The 23,918-nt window shown below is 44.4% G+C and overlaps 2 protein-coding genes across 6 annotated transcripts in view; one reads left to right on the top strand and one right to left on the bottom strand.

Annotated features, from left to right (window-relative positions):
* Positions 1-6: 6 nt before the first annotated feature.
* Positions 7-23,650, bottom strand: POLE2 (DNA polymerase epsilon 2, accessory subunit). 4 transcript variants are annotated; one of them, XM_066997422.1, is made up of 19 exons: positions 23,501-23,650; positions 18,582-18,682; positions 16,245-16,320; positions 14,747-14,824; positions 13,433-13,526; positions 11,394-11,468; positions 10,128-10,211; positions 9,616-9,672; positions 9,175-9,223; positions 8,100-8,172; positions 7,343-7,515; positions 5,160-5,249; positions 4,893-4,947; positions 3,903-3,962; positions 3,730-3,807; positions 3,197-3,305; positions 1,270-1,446; positions 1,004-1,071; positions 7-186 (listed from the first exon to the last, which is right to left on the bottom strand). In XM_066997422.1, the coding sequence occupies exons 2-19, from the start codon at positions 18,673-18,675 to the stop codon at positions 168-170; spliced, it is 1,509 nt and encodes a 502-aa protein (XP_066853523.1). In that variant the 5' UTR covers positions 18,676-18,682; positions 23,501-23,650; the 3' UTR covers positions 7-167. The 4 variants fall into 4 exon arrangements, with proteins under 4 accessions (XP_066853523.1, XP_066853524.1, XP_066853525.1 ...); XM_066997423.1 differs by lacking the exon at positions 23,501-23,650 and adding an exon at positions 22,996-23,105; XM_066997424.1 differs by lacking the exon at positions 23,501-23,650 and adding an exon at positions 20,480-20,633.
* KLHDC1 (kelch domain containing 1) overlaps positions 23,157-23,918 on the top strand; it is a 28,709-nt gene continuing 27,947 nt past the window's right edge. For both annotated transcript variants that reach the window (XM_066997427.1, XM_066997428.1), the window contains exon 1: positions 23,157-23,298. In XM_066997427.1, the coding sequence (XP_066853528.1) occupies positions 23,197-23,298 (102 nt within the window). In that variant the 5' untranslated portion in view covers positions 23,157-23,196. The remainder of the gene's footprint in view (positions 23,299-23,918) is intronic.

The following is a 23,918-nucleotide window of genomic DNA, read 5'->3' as shown; positions in this document are numbered from 1 at the left end:
CCAGAATATTTTCCTGTAAAAATTTATTGGCGTACAAAACAAGCCATTTTTGGCTTTGACATTCGTTATGAACAGTCTGTAATACATTATAAAATCAGTCCATCTAAAATGAGTGCTACGGTTGACTTCACAAAGACTCCATCCCTTTTTTGTAGTCTTGTAGAAAATCAGAGCCCCTGAAGCTTGCTGAAAATACCAAACAAAAACAATATTTAGTGTTAAAAAAAATCACCATAAATAACATATTATTCTATTTCTTGATCTGTGAAAAAAATCATAATGTTTTAAACTATTTAAAGACCTGAAGCATCTCATGATATTTTCTACATTCAAATAAAGGTTATATGAGGTCTATCTTAGCAATTCCCTTACGTGGAGAATTATACAATCCTATTTGAGAGAAAGCTTCCGCAACAAGATATGAAATTGAATCAGAGAGACAGAGAAGGTAAATTTGCAGTTCCTGTTTGGTTATTTCAAACATGCACATTTTCATCACTGTTGTAAGCCCTTTGATACTTTTTTGGTGTTGAAGTTGGCCTTTTTTCCAGTTGTTGAAAGATCACAATTGGGATGAATAAGCACAGATGTAAAATACATGAAATCAACGCATGAAAAGTGGCTTTTGAGTTTGATTATGATCATAAAATGAACCATGAATTGTTCATAAGTGCAATTAACCTATGCAATAAGCATCATCTCCAGAAACAGATTAAATCTGTTTCCCAACTGGGTCTCAGTTATTAAAAATCATATAGTACAATCTATCTTTCTATTTAGTTTTGGATCATGCTTCTTATCACTGTTACTTGACTGTAATTTCTGAATTTATTATTTTAATTCTAGGCATCTGGATTTCTTACACTAAGTACAAAGCACAAGTTATGTTAACTGCTAAAACATTCACTCTCTTTACAGTTGATTTTCTGTATTCTTCCTGATAATTGGAAAGTCAGCAAATAAAAAGATGCTTTCTTTTAAATGAGGAACTGAATATATTTACCTGTCTTCAACTGTCTTGTTGGAGGGGTAGAATACCTTGAATGAAAACCCACTTCTTGGAAATGAACCCTGTAAATAAAAATACACCGCACTTGTGTAAGCGTACCACTGTACAGATGGTAAGAGACACACTTAAATGTAACTGCATCCCCTTTGGCACCTGACCAGTCATTTTCATGATATTTAAATTCATCCATTCGGTAAATTAAAGGTTGTTTATACAAATCCAGCACATTCTAATTTTGGTAAAGCATAAGGAAGTCTTACAGGATTTATACAAAGACAGTCGGTGTTGGTGACAGTGAACGGGTCGTATTTATCCGCAATGACAAGCATATCTGGCAGAGGATACACCCTTAGGGAGTAGTCGTAGGCCCAGTACACAGGGCTAACGTACAGTGGAAGTGGTGTCAGGTGTCCTTGTGATAATACCGTCTTTACAAACTGCAAGACAAACACAGACAGTTTGAATCATTTTCTACAAGTCAAATGTATTTCTGCAGATGCTAATGCTCTGTTAATAAAGAGGTTTTTAACACGGAAGTATTTTTTATGCATCTCACTCCCTCTCATTGTTACGATTTCTATAGTAAAGCAGTGACTCCACTACAGCAGCTAGCTCAAAAGATCTCAAGATCAAGATCTCAAAACTATTACATCAATCAGACTCTCCAAAAAAAATGCAAAATCTGCTTACTTGTTTCTCCAGCCCAAGAAATACCAGCACTGCCATAATTTTGGGGTACAATTTTTTCGTTCCTCCCCCCTGCCCTCCTCCAGACTTTCCTTGCAAGTCCAGTTAACCAGAAGACCCACACTTAAACAGTCTTTACCCCGAACTTGTGCCTTTGATTGCCATATAGTATCTTTTCCCTTGACCATTCTTATGGTAGCTGCCCTGCTCTAGACACTAGCTGACTAGCTGCCTCCTTTGTAGTTCCCATTTTCATCTGGCAGAATTCAGCCAGGGCATTTTGGTTCCCACAGCCCTCCACTCAAGCCCCTTGAAAGCTTTTATTATGTTTCATCAACCATGTAGCTGCGGTTAGGATCTGTTTTCCCCAAAGGCCTAAAATCACTACAGCAACTAGGTGAGAGGGGCTGCTGTTAAAAGAAAATGATGTACAAAGCATAGGCCCAGCCATTCCACTAATACTATATGAGGCTTAAAGACACTACTAATTCAATCTCATGTTAGTAACGCAATTTCCCACTCATTCACTGATGGCATAATTAAGAAATTAATGACAGGCAGAAAAGGCAGAGAAACAAAAGTACGCAATAACAAGCCAATACTCCTATTTGCAGAAAGTGTTATAGCACATAATTCGATGTTTCCTTCATGACTCCTTCTCTTCCAAGCAGAAGCATACTTCCCTGTATGAGTGCAGGGAAATGAAGATTTATAGTGTACACACACATAGGCAAAAATGCACACAAAAAACAGGTGCATCAGTGCCCACAGTGGGATTCTTTGTGCTCACAAAGAATCTGCGCACTGTTCTGATGGAGAGAAGGAAGAATTAACAGGAAGTTTCCAAGTCAAACAAACAAGAAAAAAAAAACTGTAAAATAAATAGAAGCAAACTCCATCCATCACTGCAATGAGCCAGTATTGTCCGGATCTTTCTCATTCAATTATATCAGTAAGTCCCATCAACTCCTGCTGTGCATTCATTAACTAGAATCATAACTCAGAGTGCTGTGTCGATGTATCAAAAGCAGGATTAAGACTTCAAGTAAAAAGGCAGGGGAAGCAGGTGACCTTTTGGAAAAGTGACATGCTGCTTTCCTGCAAATGTCACTGGTTAATTGATCAAATCTTAAAAAGGTAATTTGTATTAAGCTTTGCATTTAGGAATCAATGTTTTGTGGTACAACATTCGTGGCTGGTGCATAGACACCAACAGTCATCTGTAAGGAAGTTCTGAGTTCAAGGGCACCTGCAAAGGGACAGCCAGAATGACTCGATGTCATCAATCAGTATCCTGGTTTCGGTTATTTTTCTGTCAAGATGTACATGAAATTAATAATAATAACTGTATAGATCCCTCTTTACAATTCTTTTAGCAAATTTAGTTACTCTTACAAAATATCAGGAGTATGCAGATCAGAGTACACCAAACACAAACCTTCTGATCAAAAAAAAAAAGTCAAGCTCTTAGCAAAAAGTGTTGAACAAAACTCAACTCACATGGTTGGGAATATCCATGTTGCTGTTAGGGAAGCGGACACAGTTCCTGCACATTTTGTTTACCAAATCTTCACGAAAGATAATTATTTCTTGGGTGCAATACTGAATCCTAAATGGAAAACATTAATGAAATTAAACAAATTATGATGAAAAACTAGAAGATGGAAAGTTGTATTATGAAGTCAATCTTATTCTAATACAGCAAAAAGTACATTTCAATTAAAACAATACCTTCCCATCTTCCCTTCATTACACCTCCAGATTCAGAAAAAACGTGATGCTTTTGAGCAGGTCGTTATACTCAGTTATTAAACTTCTGGCAGTACGTCCAAACCATCTTGTTCAGGATAGTTTCAGCAGTAATTTATTTATGCATTACTGTATTTAAAACTAGTTACAATTAATGCAAGTAAGGAATTATCTTAATTTAAAAATGCTAAGGCCATTACATCTGCACATGAACTAGTCATCCGGTACAAATAAATAAATAAATAAATAAATAAATAAAAAATACCAGTAAATTAGACTGTTACCTGCAAGGATTTGTGGTGAAAACTGAAAATGGCACTAGCTGCCTGAATTCCTCAGTAATAATTTCAGCCAGGGGAGGTCTGAAATAAACAGCAACAGGTGTATCAGCCAAGACTCTTACCTTCCTTAACGATTCAATTCAAAGTTTCAAAAACTGAAAAACAAGCAAACTGACCGTGGTAAAATAGAACCAGGACCAGGATCTTCAGGGCCAGGAATAAACACAAATCGACTACTGCAAAAAGACCAGCATAGTGCTTTTATATAAAAGAACCCCACAAGAATCTAAACATTGGTTACATACTTGTATACATGCGCTACTTCACAGATGTATGCAAATAACCTGTTCTGGGACAGACTTGACAGTTCCTACTGTTGAAGACCTCCTCTCGTTCCTTATGAAGAACATAAATCACCGCTGAGACAGAAGATGCATATCCACCCCTCACTAAAGTGGAACAACTCTTAAAAACTGCTCACCATTACAGAAAGGATAAGCCTGGCTGCCTCCCTGTTTTAATTTCTTTCATATGTTCTAATCTCTGTAGAAAGATTTAGTTCTCCCAGGCCTGGAATGCAGCTTCCACTGAGCAGGGACACAAGAAGGGATAAACAAAAGATCTCTTTCCAGGACTGTGTTGTTTCAGTTAGCTCTCAAACTAGCAGCCATGGAGAACCGTGTAGGCAAGAACAGGAAAGCAGAAATGAGATGCCTCCATGTACGCAGTGTTTCAGATGACATTTTCTGGGGCTGGTACAGAAAGCCCGGGTCTGCTGGTAGCAGCATCGAGACCTAAACATCAGTTTATAAAACAGCACTGCATGGGCAGAACCCTGCTGATTTCAAGGGAATTCCAGAGGAAAAAGGGGCTTGCCCACGCAGTGCTTTTGAGGAACCGCGGGCCATGCTTAATGATGTGGAAAATGTTCCAGAGAGAGGTAGTTTAACCTCTGCTCGTTCAATAGCAGACTCCATGACCAAGCTACTCTAGATAGATTGAGAGCTTTACTCTGCTCCCAAAACAATCTTACAGGCCTGTTACCTGATCACAGCAGGCTCACAATAACTGGAGGACAGGGTATCTGTTAGTTTCTTAAAGTAATTAAAGCAAAGCTTTTCACATAATAAGCACATTTCCCTTTTTCATAGCACTTTGCTGCGTACCTTTTATGAATGCTGGGATATTCACAAATTATATCTGCAAGAGCCTTCAAAGAACCTAGAGTCAGAAGAAAAATATCTATGATACAGCACCTGGTTAGACAACAAACACGCAGTGTATGAAACACACAGTATATGAATCACCTGTACACTTCCGCACACCAAAAATGTGTCACTTAGAAAATATGTGATTCTTTTCTGCTCTCATGAATTGTTTTACCATCATAATTTTAATTTAATGCACATGTCTGACTGCAAAGAATTCCTTACCTTTCAGTGACTGAATTTGATTTTTTCCATATGGTGCAGATGAAAAATTTCCACAGAAGAAAAAGCAGGTTGGAGGTGCAGAGGAATAACCTGGGAAAACAGAGCATCTGTGAGTATAACATCCATCCCCTCCGCTACCTTTCATCAGTCAGCCCGCAGTGTATTTCATGAAAGGCAGAAACCAAAACAGCATTTGAAGCTCTGCTGCTATTAATACCCCAAACTATTTTCTCAATACAGGCTTTCATTATTTACAGACCTGGTTCCAACAACACTGGTTGTGTGTATCCAACTAACTGCTGACCCAGTCACATAATTACACAAAGTACAACTGTAATAAATAACGCAATTTAACAACACACTCTTCCCTTCAAGAGAAAAATAGCATGTAAGTAAGAAGCAATGGATTACTATTAACCTCCATGCACCATTCCGATTCAAGGGCTCTACTAATATTTAATTCCCTCTTTAGCATTATGAAGCAACAGTGACTGCAATTGCCTGAGCGTTTTAAGAATCTAATGAATTCTCACCGTATCACTAATCACACAGAAGCACATGCTTTATAGCAAAGTCTATGATTCTATGACTGAAGAAAAAAAGCCTTTTGCAAACTCTAAAACAAAAATAAAACATCTACTCAGGCATTCGTCTCATGTTCCAGGTTACCCTCCAGCTCCCTAGCCTTCAGAACCAGACTTGCCTTTCCCTCACTGCTTTACAATCCAGTCGGTAAATACAACAGAATTGCTTATACCAGAGAAATGGCTCATCAGGATTTTTCCTTGCTATTCCTCTCAGCTATTATTTTTAGTTCATAATTATGAAGCTCATTACTTGTCTATTAAAAAAAAAATCTGAAATTAGTAAATGCAATGTACGCATCTTTGCCAGTTTAATATATTAACCTCACTGACCAAAGTCCCTTCATTACTTCAGCATCTGAAGTCTTAGGTCAGGTTCAGTCTGGTTCAAGGCTTTTGCCAACTTTCATCCAGACACAGAACTGGTTTCCTAACTTCAAAGTTAACTTCCTACCTTCTCACTAGATATTGTGATAACGTGTCCAGTTTTCTGTAAGTGACTAGCAGTTTGCCACCCTTCATTTTACATTGCTTGTTTTTTAAAGCAGACAGCCTCTCACGTTTCCACCCTACCTAAGGCAGACAGGACAAGCTGTTCCAAAAGTGTTCTGGATTACAAAGAAGCAATTCACAGATCTCACAGATGCTTGCTATCCAAATGTTGTCATCATTACCAATGTAATGATGCGTACAAGAAACAGTTCATATTTTGAGACTAACCGACATTTTCTCCTCGGTAAAAACCAGAAAGCATTCAAGAGTGAGTGCTCATCTCTGATGAAGGAAAATGTTTTCCTTAAACTAAGGCTAGGAAGAGTTCTCATGAACATTCTTGTCACAGCACATAAAATGGCTACTGTCCAAAACAATATTGGTACTAAGTGATTTACGGAAAGGAAGTGACAGCTTGCAAAAATATAATACAATCCAATTTTTAAATCTGTTAGAAAAAGATCCAAAAGAAATAGAATAGCAACCATGCAATGCAAATAGCTATCACTAAAATTGCAGGGAGACTTCACTGGTTTTAGGCTTGGGTTTAAAGGGGAATGAATAAAAAAAAAACGCAACAGTTGGGTTTATTCTGGCTTTCTCAGAATTTAAGTTCACCAAAACCACACAGTATGGTAGTAACAGAACTCTTGAAAATAGTTGCTCTATCTTTTCCTTTAAAAGAATACTTTTGAAAAATGGTACCAGAACCACTGTTTCACAAAAGAGCACCTTTAGATCACAGTTTGACAATGAAGCTGGCCTAACGCTTAGCAGCTCGTACCCAGAGCGGGCTTGCTGTCAGTAGTAGGCTGTCCAGCCTCCCCTGCATGGGCAGCGATGCTCACGTGAGCGACAACATGATGAAAAGTTCAGGAAGCCAAAGCAGCATAAAACTAACTCTCAAACAAAGGCAACGAGTTTCCCCCGGGCATACTCCCTGTACTGGCTCACCAGGGGTTCAGAGCTTCCAGCCCATGCCAGGGAGGCGACTGAGGGCCAGGCAGCCAGCAGACATCGGCGCCACCCAGCAATGCTGCTCAGCTCGAAGGGAGATGGTAAAAACTCTCTAAAATAAGGCTCCGAACCAAAGCAGTCACCACCTACCTGAAAACATCATATGCAGCTTTTCTAGTACTTCTGCTTGGTCCAGCCATACATCAGAGAGAAATACAAACATGGCATCTTCATTTTCGTCCTCCAGCTGCTTTAGTTTCGCAGAAGCCTTTACTGAAGCTGAGGAAGGCCCTCCAAAGAAGTTTATATTTCCATAGAAGGCTCTACAATATTAAAATACTGAAGTTAATTCTGTTTTCTTCCCAAGTCATTACTAGTTTTGATTATGGCTCACTTGAACCATTTTAATTATTATTATTATGAGAGGTAGCTCAGACGGTATCAATGATCATTTTGTTTTTCAGAAAGAAAACAAGGAAGAGAAATGGCAGTCACCTAAATCTGAGGCACGGGTGCTGCCCTGCCATGATTTTACAGATCATCTCAGGGTAATATTTATCCTGGCTTCTCTCCCACATCCATTCCTTGAGCAACAAGGAGTTTCTTATTTGCGTGTATTAGCCATCTCCTTCGCAACTGAGAAGGGTTTAGATCTCACCTGTTATTAACATGCAGAACCCCATGGCCTTTGGAGGGGTTTTTCTGCTCACATGATAGGCTTTAGTACTGGCCCAAGCAGACCTGCAAGTCCCAGAACTGCCTCCTTATTTATTATTTATTTGGGAACATTTGGGGAGGGGAAATAATAGCATACTTCAACATCACAGAGGTTATAATAACGCGCTTACTTGGAAACCCACAACACAACACAAAGTCAGAGTGAGGCTGCCGAAAGTCAGCTTCTTACCTAGTGGTAGCAGACGGCTCAGTAGGCGGAAATCCAAAAGCGTTCACGTGGAAAACCTCATCTTCATACCAACCTAAGACATTTTTAAACAACAAAATAACCTTTAGTTTTTCTAACAACATCATGTCCTAGACATTAGTCAGACGGTTGGCAGCTGTGCTGCATAGCTAGTCCCAGGCTCCATCAATCCCTCTTGTGACAGCACCAGTCCCCGCACTGTGCAGCGGTGAACCAGAGCAGGGAACTATCCGGCTGAAAAACAGGCTGAGCAAGAAACCAACTCCTTTTTACCCCGGTCATTTCTCTGAATGGACTTGCTGCCCAGCCACACAAACGACCTTCTCAACCCAACTGAGTAAGAATAAGAATGTAGGGGAACAGGAATCATTTTTTGTGGCCCGGCCACTGAAGAGTCTGCATCAAACTGCACCCTTTCTTGAGAGAAGCTGTCATATCTTAAAAGAACAGAAGTAACAGGGTGATTCTTGTCCCCACTTGCTATTGACTTCCACTTAGTTTATTTTATAAATTGTAAGCATAAATGCATTAACAGAAAATAAACTGGGGTTATGTGTATCGCACAGAGTAATATCCTACCAATGGCAACGTCCATCATTGCACGGGAACATGTTTAAGGCTCCAGAACTGCAAGCACTTACACTGCCTTTATGAGAAGCCTGTGAAGGACTGAGGCTTTGCCAACAGCAAGCAGCATTTCCATGTTGTTAACTCATACTGCTTGGTTATTTTAGTCCGTCTTCCTGATCTAGTCATATCTTTTCCAAGCATGTTGTAGACATGTTAACTAAGGCCGATCCCCAACACTGCCACAGATGCTCTCATCCCACTGATGTGACTGAAAACCACAGAATTTCACAGAGCTCTGCCTCCAGAGCCCACAAGATAGCAGGAAAGGCTTAGGGCCAAAATTCTCAGTCATAAACTTAGCTCATGGTCAAGCCTCACCATCATGAGACTTATCTTTTTAGCCAGATCTAGCAAGTATCTAACTGCAGCAACAGCCACGTGCAGAATAATTTATTCCAAGTTAAAAAAAAAAAAAAGCCTGCTTTACCTTCTGCCAAAACAAAGCATGATTCAGTATATAAACCACTGTGGAACTGGTGCAGAGAGGTTAAGAAACATATTTTTCTTAGATCAGGACTCGTAGGCTAGCTCATCAGCCAAAGTTTGCTTTCCAGCTGGTGTAATACATTTGGACTCCACTGGAAGTTCAGAGGCTGCCTGCAGAGCCCGGTGATCACCTGGCAGCTGAACAGGTAAGCTCATAAGCAGAACAGAAACCTTCCACTAGGAGGAATACTAACCTTGTCCTAAAAGTCTTTGAAAGGGCACTGAGCTGCAGCAGCCACGTAATTTGCAAAAGAAAGAAAGCGACAGAGCTGCAACTCTCTATACATAATTTTTAACGGTCAATATTGGTTTGTTATTCTAATTGAAATTCTCCAGATCTGCGGGAAATTTATTCAACTCTTACATCACAGATAAAGGATATTGCTTTACTGAGGTCTAGCTGCACGACTCCTGTAGGATCTTCTAGGAAATACTTTCCCTAAAAAACAGGATTCATTAATGAAGCAAAGTATATCCAAACATAAACGCTTCAGCCAGAAGCACCTATAAGCCAACATTTATTAGCAGTTTAGCAAAGCGTTTAATATCTTAAGTTTAGAGCACAGGGACAGAACTAAAAACAATGTAGGCTATAGGAAGGGTATCATAGCAGCTCCCCTCAGATATGCTGCAGTTTTGATTGCTGGGGCACCCCTCCCCTATAATTACAGGCCAATGCAATGGCAAACCCACACACAGTGATTTGAGGCTCCAGCATTTCAATAAGGAGCACGCTTAGAAAATATAAGCCTCTTTTTGGGGAATGAATCTTGCACCGATACTGACTTAGACAGCAGGATAAAGCGGTAAGACATTTAAGCCTTCTCATTTTCTAATATATTACAGCGTTGAATGGATGGTGACCCAGGTATTCCCCAGTGAACAGCAACCTACCTCCTTGAGCTGAGTGATCATCCCGAGGACAATCACTTCCCCCACCTTCGATGTATTGCCCAACAGGGTTTCTATTGTTTTAAGCTGGAACCAAAGGCAAAGAATCATGTAAGAATTAAATCCAACTCTCCATACAGCTATTCTAAAGCAAGCAAGACAAAGCACCAGGCAGCATAAATTCCCACACAAATACACAAACAAGCTAGGACAGAATTCAGACTAATTAGAAAATCAGGGACATGTTTCTGATTGTTGAATGTGGCAGAGTCTAGGGAAATATTTCCAATGATGGCCGCTAGCATAAAGAAGTGCTTAGCAAGTAAGTATTTGTTATTTTGCTTACAAGTGGCTTAAAACTGGAAAGAACAAGTGATAATTTCTGCTTTTGCATATGAACGTCAACTGCAGTAAATGGATCTTCACTGGGATCCAGACTGAACCACAGGGCCAGGTTGTGCCCACACAGCACCGCTGATTACTTTTATTGAGGAACCTCAGAGGGACGACAGAATACCCCAGGGTAACAGCAGTGATACTGCGTACATGCTGTCTGTGGGTTCTGGACAAACTTCGTTTGGTCTGTCAAGCTGCAGTTAAGAGAGACAAACCTCCTGTAACACCAGCACAAACAACGCGCTCGCCACCGCTGGCAGGGAGGACAGCAAGCTGTCAAGAAAGAAAGATGCCTACACAGCCTGGATGGAGACTCAGCTAAGGGCAGTTGTTCTTTTCTACACGATGGTACACTGAACAAAGAAAAACAGGCAAGCTGGTCAAAGAAAAAGCTTTTATTTGGCGCCCAGAGACACACACGTGATTTTTTTAAAAATATATAATAATTATATAACATGGGGAGAGCATTTAATACGAGAAAACTGAAATGGGAACAGAACAGACTCAAGTCATGACCTTACTCAACTGTAGGTTTGTGACTTTAGTGCTGACAAAAGAAAAAAGCAAGAAAAATGTTCCCAAGCACAGAGAAGCAAAGCGCTGTAAGCTGAACAGGTAATGTATTTCCACCTCAGGAAGCTGGATCTCTCGTGCATTTCATAGCTGCTTTTGAGTAGCTTAGTCATCATGCTGATCTAAGCCAAATAACTGCGTTTTTGACACACAGGCTAAAAATGATAGGAAAAAAAAACTCATTCTCATTGATTACCCATACTGGATGTAAAAATAAGGTGTCACTGGAGAAGTATTACTGCGTTAAAGTGTAACACCAAGCACAGCTCCCTTTGCAAGAAAAGCAAACAGATTTTTTACCTGGAATTTGCTCCTACTGTCATCAGGATGAACAACAACTGCTGCGGGTGTAAACAACTCATGTCTGTGAATCCTCTGCAGAAAGCAAAATTGAAGTAATCCAGTTTTTAAAAAAATGTGCATAGTCATAAAGCCAGTTCATTACAACCACCATACAAAATACTTTCTAAAGTTCTCTTACTCTGTTTTACCCAGCAACATTTGATTTGTTGAGCACAACCAGTTCTTTCGACAAAAATTTGCTTCTAAGAAATAGATTATCAGTACAACGAGACAATAAAACTAAGCTCAAAAAGCAACAGTGCACCTGTAACGGTTTTAAAAGTGATTCCTGACCATCTGGAAGAAAGGGGCGAGAGAGCAAAGAAGACTCTATGAAATGCTAACTATGTGGAAAAGAGCAGGTTCTATCTTCAGAGCAGGGCCTATTGAAAGCAGACTTTTTAAACTAATAGGAGCAAACTACACGAAAAATAAACTGCAGAGAACATGAAGAAAACACGTCGTAGAAATTTTCACGTCTTTCCATGTCCTTCATGCAGTCCAAACACCTCCCCTTGGAACAAGCCCATCGCTACCAGCCCATGTAACACGTGCAGCAGTTAGTGCCAGCAGCCTTCACCCACAGTGACCCAAACCCTCACTTTTCTGGAGGTCAGAAAGGAGCAAACGTGACAAGCAAACACAAAGCCTGTACACAGAGCCTACGTGAAACTGTCAGACAAAGAGGTGCCAACAGCACAACACGGTCTAGGAAACAAGCAGGCTTCAGGACATCCCCGCTTGACACCTCCAGCTGCTGTTCACACAACCCAACCCAAGTGTGCCAGCACCAGCAGGCTTCACCAACCCTGAGCACTGCTTGTAGGAACTAAACCCTCTTTAGCTAATGGTTAACCAACCATCCAGGGCAGAGGTTCCCAAATTGCAGTACACACGCTCCCAGAGGCAGCAAATCCCCTCAAGACAGAGCATTGCTGGTATTTCGGTGTATGTGACGCTGTGCATGCACCTGCCCACGGTCCGAAGGACGAGCAGGTCACGCAGGCTGCCCGTGGGGTGGCACCGGCAAGAAGCCAGCTCGCTGCCTGCCTGCGTCCCGGTGCTGCACCTACACCTGGAGTCAGGGCCAGGCAGCTCTCTCTGCACAGCTCCTGCCAGCACGGAGCATGATCCGTGCAGCGGAGCAGCTAAAGCAGGCAGCTGGTAAGCAATTAACAGGACCTCTGGTCAGCCACTCACCACGCCAGCCCGTGCTGCTTGTGCTGGGCTGCAGGAGAGAGGCAAAGCACGACACAGAGTACGCGGGTGGGTAACGGGGGGACTGGACCCATTTCTGGGGTGAATGGACAGAAGGAAAGAACGGGGCTGAGCTCGGGCTCTGAGGGGTGCCCAGGCAGCAGTGCTGCAGGGCTGACTCCTGGCTGTGTGCACCGACTGCTCCAGGGCCACCACCCATGGACGCTGCCACCACGTGCGACTAGCGGCGCAGCGGTGCCAAGCGAGTCCTGCCGGGGAACGCTGTTCTGGAGTTGCCCACAACAGAGGACGCGACGCATGCGCCACCACGAGATGACAAGGGGTGCCTGGCTCTGACTGAGCGTTTTGAAAAGTGGAAAATGAGTAACTGAAATAAGCCGGCAGCAAACTTCAGTGCTTCAAGGAGAGGCTGAACCTGAGCTTCACGGGGTTTGGGGTTCGTATTATCTCAACAAGCGCTACGTACAATGACACGCTAATCAGACCCAGCACAGAGCCAGCCTACACGGGAGACAAGAGCGAGACACAATCTCCTGTGGGAACACACAATCTACTCTTATGATGCTAAAATGCAGAAACACAAGCATCAATCATGCTGTATGGTGTCAGTGGAATAGCCTGATAAAATTTAGTACAGATCTTGTTCTTACTCAGATTTTATTTAACCTGGAGCTCACAGCAGCGCCTCAGGCCAAAGCACTGCTGTATATACAAGTATGAACCCAAACAACGGCATTTTGCCCATGTATTCTGTTGAACAAAGCAAAACTGTTTCTCACCTGTTGTAAGATGGAGTAGCGCTCACGAAACAACTCTGCTTTATCTCTGGCAGATCCAAATAAGTTTGGTGCAGGCAAGTTGGTCATTGACAGACTGCAAGAAGTTTAACAAATCAAGATTAAAAAACATACATTCCTCACACACAAATGACTTATTGATCTCAAAGGTGTGGGAGGCTGCAGAAGTCATAACACTACTGCATAATATATTTAGTCAATGCCTAAGATTTCTGCTAGGGACCCTGTGTTCTGCATTCTGAAGGCTACCTCAGTTTAATTTCCCTCTTACTCACAGTCCTTGAGACCTATCTTTCAATCCGAATGGGACCCTGCAGAAATCAGTTCTTTAAAAACAGTTAAGTCTACTAAGTGGCCATGAACAAGAATATTTTCTTCCTGTTGGTTAGCAGATTGTCTTCATGGAGTTCTCTGCTTCCAACAGCCTGGAAAGCTAGAAAGTGGCACTGGAGTTAACCTCCTGCTGCAAACACACTGAATGTTGGGGCTGGACCAGCAGAATCACGAACCGAGACTAGAAAAGGAGTTGCACTTTACGTGAATGTCACTGTAATGCCTCACAACGAGTATCACTACGCGTTCTGCAGCTAACCACCCTTCAAGCTTCATAAGAGCACAGCCTCCTTTTGGCTCAGCAGTCTGGGCTGCTTGCTGTTCAATGTAAATTCTTTAGCTAGCAGAGCATTCACAGCCAATTCCTGCAGCTACTTCTTTCTTTCTCCACCCTGGGGGATCACTCCTCTTTTTTTCTTTTTTAAGCTCTCTTCAGAAATTCCTCTTGAGCTTCAGATGTTGCAAGCTACAGTCTAGGGAATAAATACAGGCAACAGACAGGCCAAATTTATTGAATAAAAATAAAACAGCCAAATACAGAAAGGAAAAAAAAAAAAAACACTTCATCTAGTGATGCCCTTAGCCTTACGGTCTCTTTTACTCGTTAGGTGGCATTAACACGGTCTGAACACTTTTGCTGTCTGATAAACGCCCAAGCTTCAGAGGCAGGAAGATCACAGGCAGCACAGAATACACTACCACAGAAGATACAGATGGCCATTTCAACTTCATCCTACCAGGCGAGGAGAAACCCAGTGGCACGTTTATTTATGAGACAGCATTTACCATTGTCTCTGAAAAGCCAGTTGGGCTCTAAGAAACAGAATTATCTTATTTTCTCACACAAGCTTGAGATGAGTGAACCCCAGAGGGGAAGATTAGAAAACAGACTTTCAAACACAGCAAACAAGAACTCTTTCTTAAAACAAGAAGCAGTTGGAACTTAAAATATGCAACACTTACGGTAGAAACCTCTTTCTTTCTGAATTGTAAACATAGCGTGGAATATCAAAGGCCCCGATAATGTTGAAAACGTTTTCTCTGAAATGAGAATACATTTATAGCGTTATCTTAGGTGGAACTAACAAACGCTACGGAAAGAAACCAGCTGAACAAAACTACATTCATTTTGTTCTCCATCACCCTGTGTTAGCACCATCTCTCCCACTCCACTCTACCTGTTGGCTACTACAGCATCTTCTAATTCAAAAAAAGGGAACTCTTCAGACGTTTATTTAGAAGTGTCAGAGGGATAAATCACTTTGCATTGTGATCCTCCGGTATCTTTCTGGACAGCAGAAGAGCTTTGGCATGGTTAAAACGAATAGTTTTAAACATGCACGATCTCCAAACTATTCATCAAGCTGATACATCCCATTATATTCACTGGAGCAGCTCTCTTCTCTGATGCCTCCCATTTTACGATAAGTGCATCAAATTCATCAGAATAGATAACAAATAGCCCATGAACTTTTGCTAAGGCTTACAAGCACAGGACAATCACCACTGCCTATCAGGCAACGATATCGTAGGCTTCAGATTGCATTTCTTACAAAACTCTGCCCTGAGGCTTTCTGTGCCGTAATTCAAGAGAGTTTTACAGGCTGGTCCTGTGGTCTGTGAACTGTTCCCTCCAGGACTCTGCACTAAGAATGTGTGCAGACGGGAGCGAAAAATGCATTTAGGTATGTAAAGCGACGAGTGAGAAATGCATTTAAGTATGTGAAGTGACATAAGAAAAAGTCCCACTCAAGCTATCTGCATTGCAAAGGCACCAATGCCTAGGAGAAAAGTCAAAAAAAAATTTTTTTTCATACTGATGCACCGTGGGATCACAGGATCTGACATGCCCAATAAACCATTTATTTTCATGATTTGCATTACAATGCCAGCACACAGAGTAAACACTAAAGAAAACACATTCATCACAATCACAAATAAAATTCTCAAAAGCACAAGTAATTGCTCTCTGCTTTGTTATCACAGAGTGAAAATCAAGCGAAACAGCCCTGCTATACAAAAACAAAAAGCAACAAAAAGCAGCACCCTGGAGGAAGGTTTTCCAAGTGCTTTCAGAAAAGAGCTATCTTAGAAAGGTTGCAAAAATAACCTCATTTCATTTTCATCTACAGAAAAGAAAACAAAGAAATGAACAGAGGTAACAAGTTCTCTCTAAATCCTAAGTATCCGTTTATTTTATTGGTTAATATTCAACCTGTGTCACACGTAACACATAACCGTATAATTTTAATTCCAGAATCTCAGCATTATATTTAGAATCCCCTAGAGGCCTATCCATGAGAACAAATCTTCTAAGAAGGAACATTACTAACCTTCAAAGGCAGCATCAGGGAAAGCACAAAGCAATTACTGCACGTGTGGCACTGCAGAAAATGCCTGACATTTATTTCCCAGCAAGAAATAACTCCCATAAACATCAAATTAAAAAATGTCACCGTACATTGTTTCGTCTAATGCCTGGCTACATTCTTGGACAGCTGCTTCCACCGTGGATAGTTCAATCATATTAGCTGACACTGAAAAGAAAAATTCCAAGGATTAAAACCGCAGCCTATGGAAAACGGTAAGGAAGTAAGTAGGTCTCAAATATTTACCAAAAGGGTGCAGTATTCTTAGAGGAATGAGCTCCACAAATAAGCATATTTTCAATAATGTAATGACACCGCTTTCTCTCTGCAAACGGATCTCTTCATATTCTCACCAGAAGGATGCATCTCTAGCTAAAAAATAACCCACACACATATTGTGCCCGCCATTAATTCACTAAACACAGAGAACAAGACAATTATAGTTTATGCAAAGCTGCCAAATATACTATAAATGTGTTACATGAGAGCTTTCACATTCTGGAGGTTAATTTTGTTCCAGAACATTATCACACAGATTGCTGTCATAAATAAGTATTCAAACAGCTTAACACAATCTTGGAGACAGGCACGTTGTTGTCTTCATGGATGTTAAACTGATAATTGAAATTCAAAAACATTTCTAAACACCAATGTTTTCCTGAACTTTAAGGGGAATCCAACGCATGGATTCACAAAAGGGCTTGGTCAGCGCTGCCAAGCCTCACTGCTGAGCTCTGGGAGAAGAAATCAGCGCACGAACCCAGCACCCGAGTTCCCTTTTCGGGGCACGCAACATAAAATCACAACTCCTGGAAGGCAGTGCTCAACAGCACAGCATGAGGGGCACCAAGTGAGCTGGCAGAACTGCAGGGGATAGATAGCACCGTGTCTGAACTGCAGTCTCAAGCAACTCCTGGACAGCAGCTGGACTACACTGGAATTTATTGCACAAAACAGCACCTTGCACAGAGAGCATTGCTAGCAAGTACACTAACTGCATGTGCTACATTGGCCCTAGAGTTTATTGCACTGATTGAAATTTGTTCAAAAATGTGGATGCGTTAATTTGTACCCGCAGGCTTCATGCTAGATGAGGAGCAGCTCTCCAAAGTGGTTTTGCTCCCCGTTTGATCAGCTCTGACGTATTTTGCCAAGGCTAGTGTGAGAACACAAAGCGTAACTTCTGTAGTGGGTGCTCCAGTTAAACGACATGTAAAGCAAGCAAATACTCGCCCTTGATTTTACGTGGTCAATAGGAGAGGCTGGGAAAGTTTCCAGAACTCACGTAAGGCCTAATACTCATTTTAGATCATGTTTATATGGATTTGAACGTCCTCAGTCAAAGGCTGGAAGTAGGCTCACGTTTCCTGGTTTTCATGAGCTCACATCAGTAAAAGCCTGTATATTTTAGGCACCTCCTTCAGCCATGTTCTTTAACTAAAGATGCTACAGCTCCCACTTCGGTGGTCCAGGATCAGGGAAGCTGGATCTGTGTGCCTCAGGACACAGTGTCCCAGTTAAGCAGGAGGCAGTACCCAAACGAGATGCTGCTGCCAAGATGATGGAGTTTCAGAGCATGCTCAGACCCACAGGGTTGTGGGAACTTTACCAGCAAAAGCTCAACTCTTACAGCTTCAAGTATTTATGGAATTTTCCAGGAGTTTTCTGCATTGCACTTCTGGACTTAGCCATTTGTGGAATGTGATGTAGTTCACACACCAAGCAGGTACGGCTTCCCCAGCACCACCGTGCGCCAACTGCTATCAGCACCTTCTGCCCGGTGTTACTACCACACGATCAGGCCGGCACAACAGAACATCACCGTCTGCCTTAAGGCTTCAGAGAACGTGCAGGTGCCGGTTAAACTCCCTCCGTAGTTGAAGTTACCGTGCTGGACTACTGCACTGGTGCACTTGCACCTGCCACTCCATCTGTACGCGAGGGCAGCGACCTCTGAATGAAGGGAGGTGACCGTGCCCTTCCTGCAGTCGCGGTGAGGCTCTGAAGGTTATAGCTGTCAACACCTCTAACCCTTCTCTGGACTTGGACTACTGAAAACCAAGTCAATTAATTTCTTGCTATATATTTAATATTTAAAATCACGGTTTCACATGCAAAGATGTCCACGGTGTCCAGCTCGGTGGTCTCAGTAGCTGACACTGAAGAATTTCGCTACTTTTGGAAAAGTCAGGAGGTACCAAGGCGCCAACTTTTTGAATGGCAAAATTATACTATCCTTTGCTGACATCAGTATTCACTGATAACTTCAGTATTTAACAAAACAAAACGACAACAAATACATTTATCTTGATCAACGCGGTGTGACCAGAATGACACTGTAGTGCATTAAGCTGCCAGTAACTCTCTGTCTAAATAACATCACAATTGCAAGATAAACTTAGCAAGATTAAGAAAAATATGTTACTTACAAGGCTGCTTTTCAACAGCATCGATGACCTTTTCAATTACATCTTCAAGCTCTACTTCACTGAGGGACTGAAGAGCTTCAGTAAGATACTTCATAGCTTCCCTAATTTCAACGAAGAAAATTAGCTCAAAAAGCAATTAATACTAAATAAAGTTCATACAAACGGTGCCAATTTTGGCAGACGTGCACATAAGCACTAAATGCCTTGTGATTAAAAACGTAGAAATAATCAGTGCTGCGTAATACACTCAGACACAAAATTCACCAGGACTGAAAACACTGAGCGTAGGAAGCAGGTACAGAGAACTTTGTTTTCATGTCCAAAGGGACCTCGGAGGGCTTGTGGTCCAGCCTCCTGCTCCGAGCAGCGCTAACTGCACGGGCCGCTCATGTTGTGCACAGCCCTGCTCAGGTTCTGCACGCCTCCAAGGATGGACATGTCACAGCCTCCGTGGGCCCTGTCTTAGCGTTTAACTACTCTTGATTGTGAACGTTTTTTTTCATGGCATTATAGAAAAGCCCAAGGAAGACTGGGATTTGATTCCCCTGAGCCCTCCCATCCTGAGGCTGAACAAACCCAAATCCTTCACCTTTTTTCTACAGGTCACATTCTCCGACCCTCTCATCATCTTGGTGGTCCTCCACTAGACCCTCTCCAACTTTTTAATCTCTTGAACCGAGGGGACTAAAACTGGACAAGTGGGATTTATTTTGTTGTAAGCTGTGCTTGCTGCCTCTCCCCCTTTCCCTGTGCACCAGCCCCTCTTTCTCCCCAAGCCCCCTTTGGGCAGCTGAACACCGCCACCTCAGAATCACAGAATCACCTAGGTTGGAAGAGACCTCCAAGATCACCCAGTCCAACCTCTGACCTAACACTAACAAGTCCTCCGCTAAACCATATCACTGAGCTCTACACATATCACTAAGCTCCTCCGGCTTCCCCATGCACCTCGAGCCGCTGCGCCTCACCGCCCCGACTGTCCTCGCTCCACCTGCTCCACATCACCAGTACCCCAATATCGGAGTTATTTTCATCCGAAACAACATGAGAATTAAAAATCCACTTCTTCCCTCATCCTTAGACTACACTCTGGCCATTAAAGATAACGATTTTCTTATTACCATCATCTGTCACCCCATCAGAGGTGGCATTTGGTTGACAGCCTGACCTTCCTGACGTCTCTGCTCATGTAACGGTGCAAGCCAGGGGCTCTGAACTCGAACCCCTCACTACTGCACTTGCCAGGACCTTGTCCCATCATGCCAGGAATAAACGAGAACTCATATTAAGCGTAACTGTGAAAGGAAAAATAAAGGCAGTGGAGTCCCAGGCGCTGCTCTGCCACCTTCCCCTGCAAGCAGCACGCTCTCTCCCTTCACTGCAGCCTAGCGCACGTTACCACGGCCCCTCGGGCATCCTGAAATACCACTTCGGGAGACCCAAACCCGTGACTGCGGCCCGGGACGAGGCCCCGAGGGCTGCCACAGGCGAACAAGGGCCCCAGCACCGGCAGGGCGGGCGCCGAGGCCTGCCCCCGCCGAGCCCCGGGCGGCGCTGCGCGGGCAGCCCGAGGAGCTGCCGAGGTGGGCCCGGGCCGTGCCGCCGGCCCCCGAGAGCCTCCCCCCGCCGCCGCCCCGCTACTCACGCCCGCAGCAGGAGCCCCCGCACCCGGAACGCGGTGCCCAAGCGGCGCCGCAGCCGCTCCGGCTCCATGGCGGCCGCGCAGCCCCGGCCCCGGCACGGCCCCGCCGCGGGGGGCGCTACCGCGACATGGCCGCCCCCCGAGCGGGCTGGCCGGGCTGCTGCGGGCCCCGCGGCCCCCCTCACAGGATGGCACTGGGTGGGTTTCCCTCGGTTTCCCCCGTTCTGCCTTTCTTCTCGGTCCGAGCAGGTTTTACCAGGTCTGGGTGGCGGCCCTCAGCAGCCTGCGGGCATTGCCCGCTGTAGGGCACCTCTGATACGGCCGCCTCGCCTTTAGCTGCTCCTCTGGATGTGCGGAGGCCGTACACCGTGATCCTGGTCCGTATCGTGCTGTAACTGCCCCACCTGAATGTCAAGTTTACTAGGACAAATGTCGGCTGCCTCAAGGTTTAGGATATGGTAAACTCTTAGTTCTTTGGTCCATCGCCCCACAACACTGACTGCCCATGGTCCGGCACGGTTAGACATAGATTCCCCTCCAGTTGGCCCTGTCTTGGGCAACAAGCATACGGCTGTCCCCACAGCTAACTTTACACTCACACTGACTTTACATTTAACCAGGGAATTAACCCCACACACGATTTTTCCTTTGGGCCTAAGCAGTTGAAGTCTGTTGCAGCATACCAAATCCTGGTATAGAGCACAATAAATACGCTGCACCTCTTACAGTTCCAGTCTCGCGGGGCAGCTGCCTTCTCTCCAGCCAAAAAATGATTGTTACTTCATTGAAATATTCTCAAGCCCATCCGTCAAAGTACAGCTTTGTTCCACAGAATGCTCAAAAAGTAACTCTGAAAGTTCCTTGATCAAAAGACTGTAGGGATATAAAACCAGATAAAAAATATCAGCCTATTTTATATAGTCCATTCTTGACTGCGTCATTTATAATCAGTCCTCCTCATCTGGAGGAAGCTTATGGGTGAAGCTGAATCTATCTACTCCCTTTAGACATAAAACTACCATCTGACAGGTTTCAGCTATTTTGGCAGGAAATACGATTCATTTTTTCATTCTAGGCATGCAGTTAGGTGTGAATTATGAACCCTTATGTAAGTTTTCCTATTTGCTAAAATTACTGCTTTTTCTCCTTTAAAAAAATCTAATTTGTCAATCAGCTCATGTCTCACCTGAAGAAGGAAGGTAACCCTCTTCTAACAAAAGCAATTCTTTTAAGATACATGACCAGAACAAGAATATAAAGCATACTCCTGTGGCACCCTGCAGTACTTGGGGTTCTGTTAGGTTGCCTGGTGCCTCCCACCAGAGATATAAAAGTATTCCAGCGTGAGCTTTAGAATTCTGTTCCACTGAGCCATCTGTCTTGTGCTCTGGAAGCCATGCCCAGCTCTTCATCCCCACTGCTTTTTATGTCCTTTATCTGCGATGACTTTCTTGGACATCAGCACTACAGTGTCAGCGCGCGTGGCTTGAGAGCAGAGAGCTGGCTGAGACAGGGTAATGGTTTAAGATCAGACAGCACATCCACCTCGTGCCAAAGGTGAATTGATGGAATTGTTTTGTTACACCAAGCACGGTAGATAGCTCATCGTTCATGTCTGTCACTGCTCCGCTGGCAAAAGCCACGGGCTGCTGACTTTGCACTGCTCCCAGGTTTCTGAGAGATCACGTTGTAGCTCTACTTGACCTATAGATTATATAGATAGTTTGGAAAAAAAAAATCTTAACTCTTTCAAATGTTTATTCCTATGTTTTAAACATCATCCTAATGTGTCATAATTACATTTCATTTTGATGTTAGCAGTCACTGACAGGAATAGTTAACATTTTCCCTTCTAGATCAGAGGGAACGTATGTCTCACTTTCATGTCCTTTTATAGACGTTAGAAGTGCTCAGTTCTCAGAAGCTCTATTCTTCCTGAAGAGCTGTACCTGCTTCATTTTGAATTCCACTCATTCCAAATTGATCCATACTTCAGTTGGAACTCACTGGGTTGTCGGTCTAACAGTGTAAGAGCTAGAATAGGAGCGTAAGAGGCTATTGCCTTTCCCAGTCTGCTGTTTAAGGCTAGGTGAATATATAGGAAAAATTATATATTGGTGGGGACAGCAGGGAGTGGAGAGCCCTTAAATAAAGACAAATGTGTGGTTTGACATGAGAGATGAGCTGCTGGGATCTCAACGTCACCTTTATTCTGTCAGTTACCCACAGCTCAGCACCAGCCCCAAAACACAAGCCCTGAGTGCCAGCTCTGGGATTTGCCACACCGTTTGTAGCCCCACTTTATCTGCTCCCAGGCTGCAGGTCAGAAGATGGCATTCACAGGATAATTCTCTCTGAGGCCAAGAGTTCGAACTCCTACACAATTGTTTTAATTATCAGCCACTGTTTCACAGGTGCAGTTTCTGCCAGGAGCACGACACATCTTCTAACCAGCAGACAGTGCTGCGGTTGTCCTAAACCACCTGCCATGTGGAGCTCTGTTTGCCTACCCCCCTCTGCCTTCCCCTCTTGCCCTGGGTCTGCGTTCAGGTGTCCTCTATTTTCAGTGCTTTTCCCCTTCTCTCGTAGCCCTTATCGATAGGCTCCTACACGGTTTACCAGGCCTCCAACCTCACGCTTATAATTCAGCGTGCCTCACTGGACGGACACCACACGTTCTGCCCCACAGCAGCCTCTTCAGAGCCTCATTACCCCCCCCCCCAGACCCCTCCCAGCGCCGACCAACCCCTCAGGGCACCCCTAGGCACCCACCCCACCCCGGGGCAGGGGGCGGCGGCGCGGGCAGCCCGGTGCCGCCCCACACTTTGGACCCTCCTCGCTTCCCGTCCGCCTGCGGGCAGCGAGCGGCGGCGAGCCGCAGCCTCTCCCGGAGGAGGCGGTGTGGGGCGGCGAGCGGCGAGGCAGGCAGGCAGGCGGCTCCCTCCTCCTTCCCCTCCTCCTCCTCCCCCTAAGATGGCGGCAGACCCCGCGGAGCGCTTCTGCGTGGCCGAGGAGCGGAGCGGCCACTGCGCCGTGGTGGACGGGAACTTTCTCTACGTTTGGGGGGGATACGTGGTAAGGCGGCCGAGGGCGAGCGGGGAAGGGCGGAGGGAAGGTGCAGGCGGCAGCGAGGGGACGCCAGAAGCGGGGCGGGAGGCAGCGAGCCCCCACACGGGGGCTGAGGGGGGTGTCGAGCCGGGCCCCCCCCCGCCATGCCAGGCCCGGCCCTACCCCGCCGCCCCCCGCAGCTCCCCCCCCCCCCGGCAGCGCTGTTTACCTCAGCGCGGCCGCTGATTGGCCGGCGGCGTGGCGCGCGCGCCGCGGGGGCGGGCGTTTCAAACGGCGGGGGCCGCGGCCCCAACGTCCGCGCTGAGGGGATGGCGGCGGGGCGGGGGGGCTCCTGCCCTCAGCGCTCCGTCCCCTCACGGAGCGCTCCTGGAGCTGTCCCCCCCTGCCCTGCCCCGTGGCCGTGGGCTCAGGCAGCGGTCCGGGCCGAATGCTTTTTAGGGTGACAGCTGTAGTTGGTGGCTGTGTCTCACCCTGACGTAATTCGTGCTCTCGAGTCCTTGCGTTTTTGGCGTGTTAGTAGGTGTCTGACGGAAAGGTGTCTGGTGTCTGTCATCAAATGATCCCTACCAGTAAATTCTTCTCTTAGTTCTCAATTAATTCAGTCTTAAACTACAAATGGTACTACA

This window comes from Anser cygnoides, chromosome 5, assembly GCF_040182565.1.
Source record: "Anser cygnoides isolate HZ-2024a breed goose chromosome 5, Taihu_goose_T2T_genome, whole genome shotgun sequence".
Lineage (NCBI taxonomy): Eukaryota > Metazoa > Chordata > Aves > Anseriformes > Anatidae > Anser > Anser cygnoides.
Note: the sequence above shows the minus strand (reverse complement) of the source record. Positions and strands in the feature narration are given on the sequence as shown.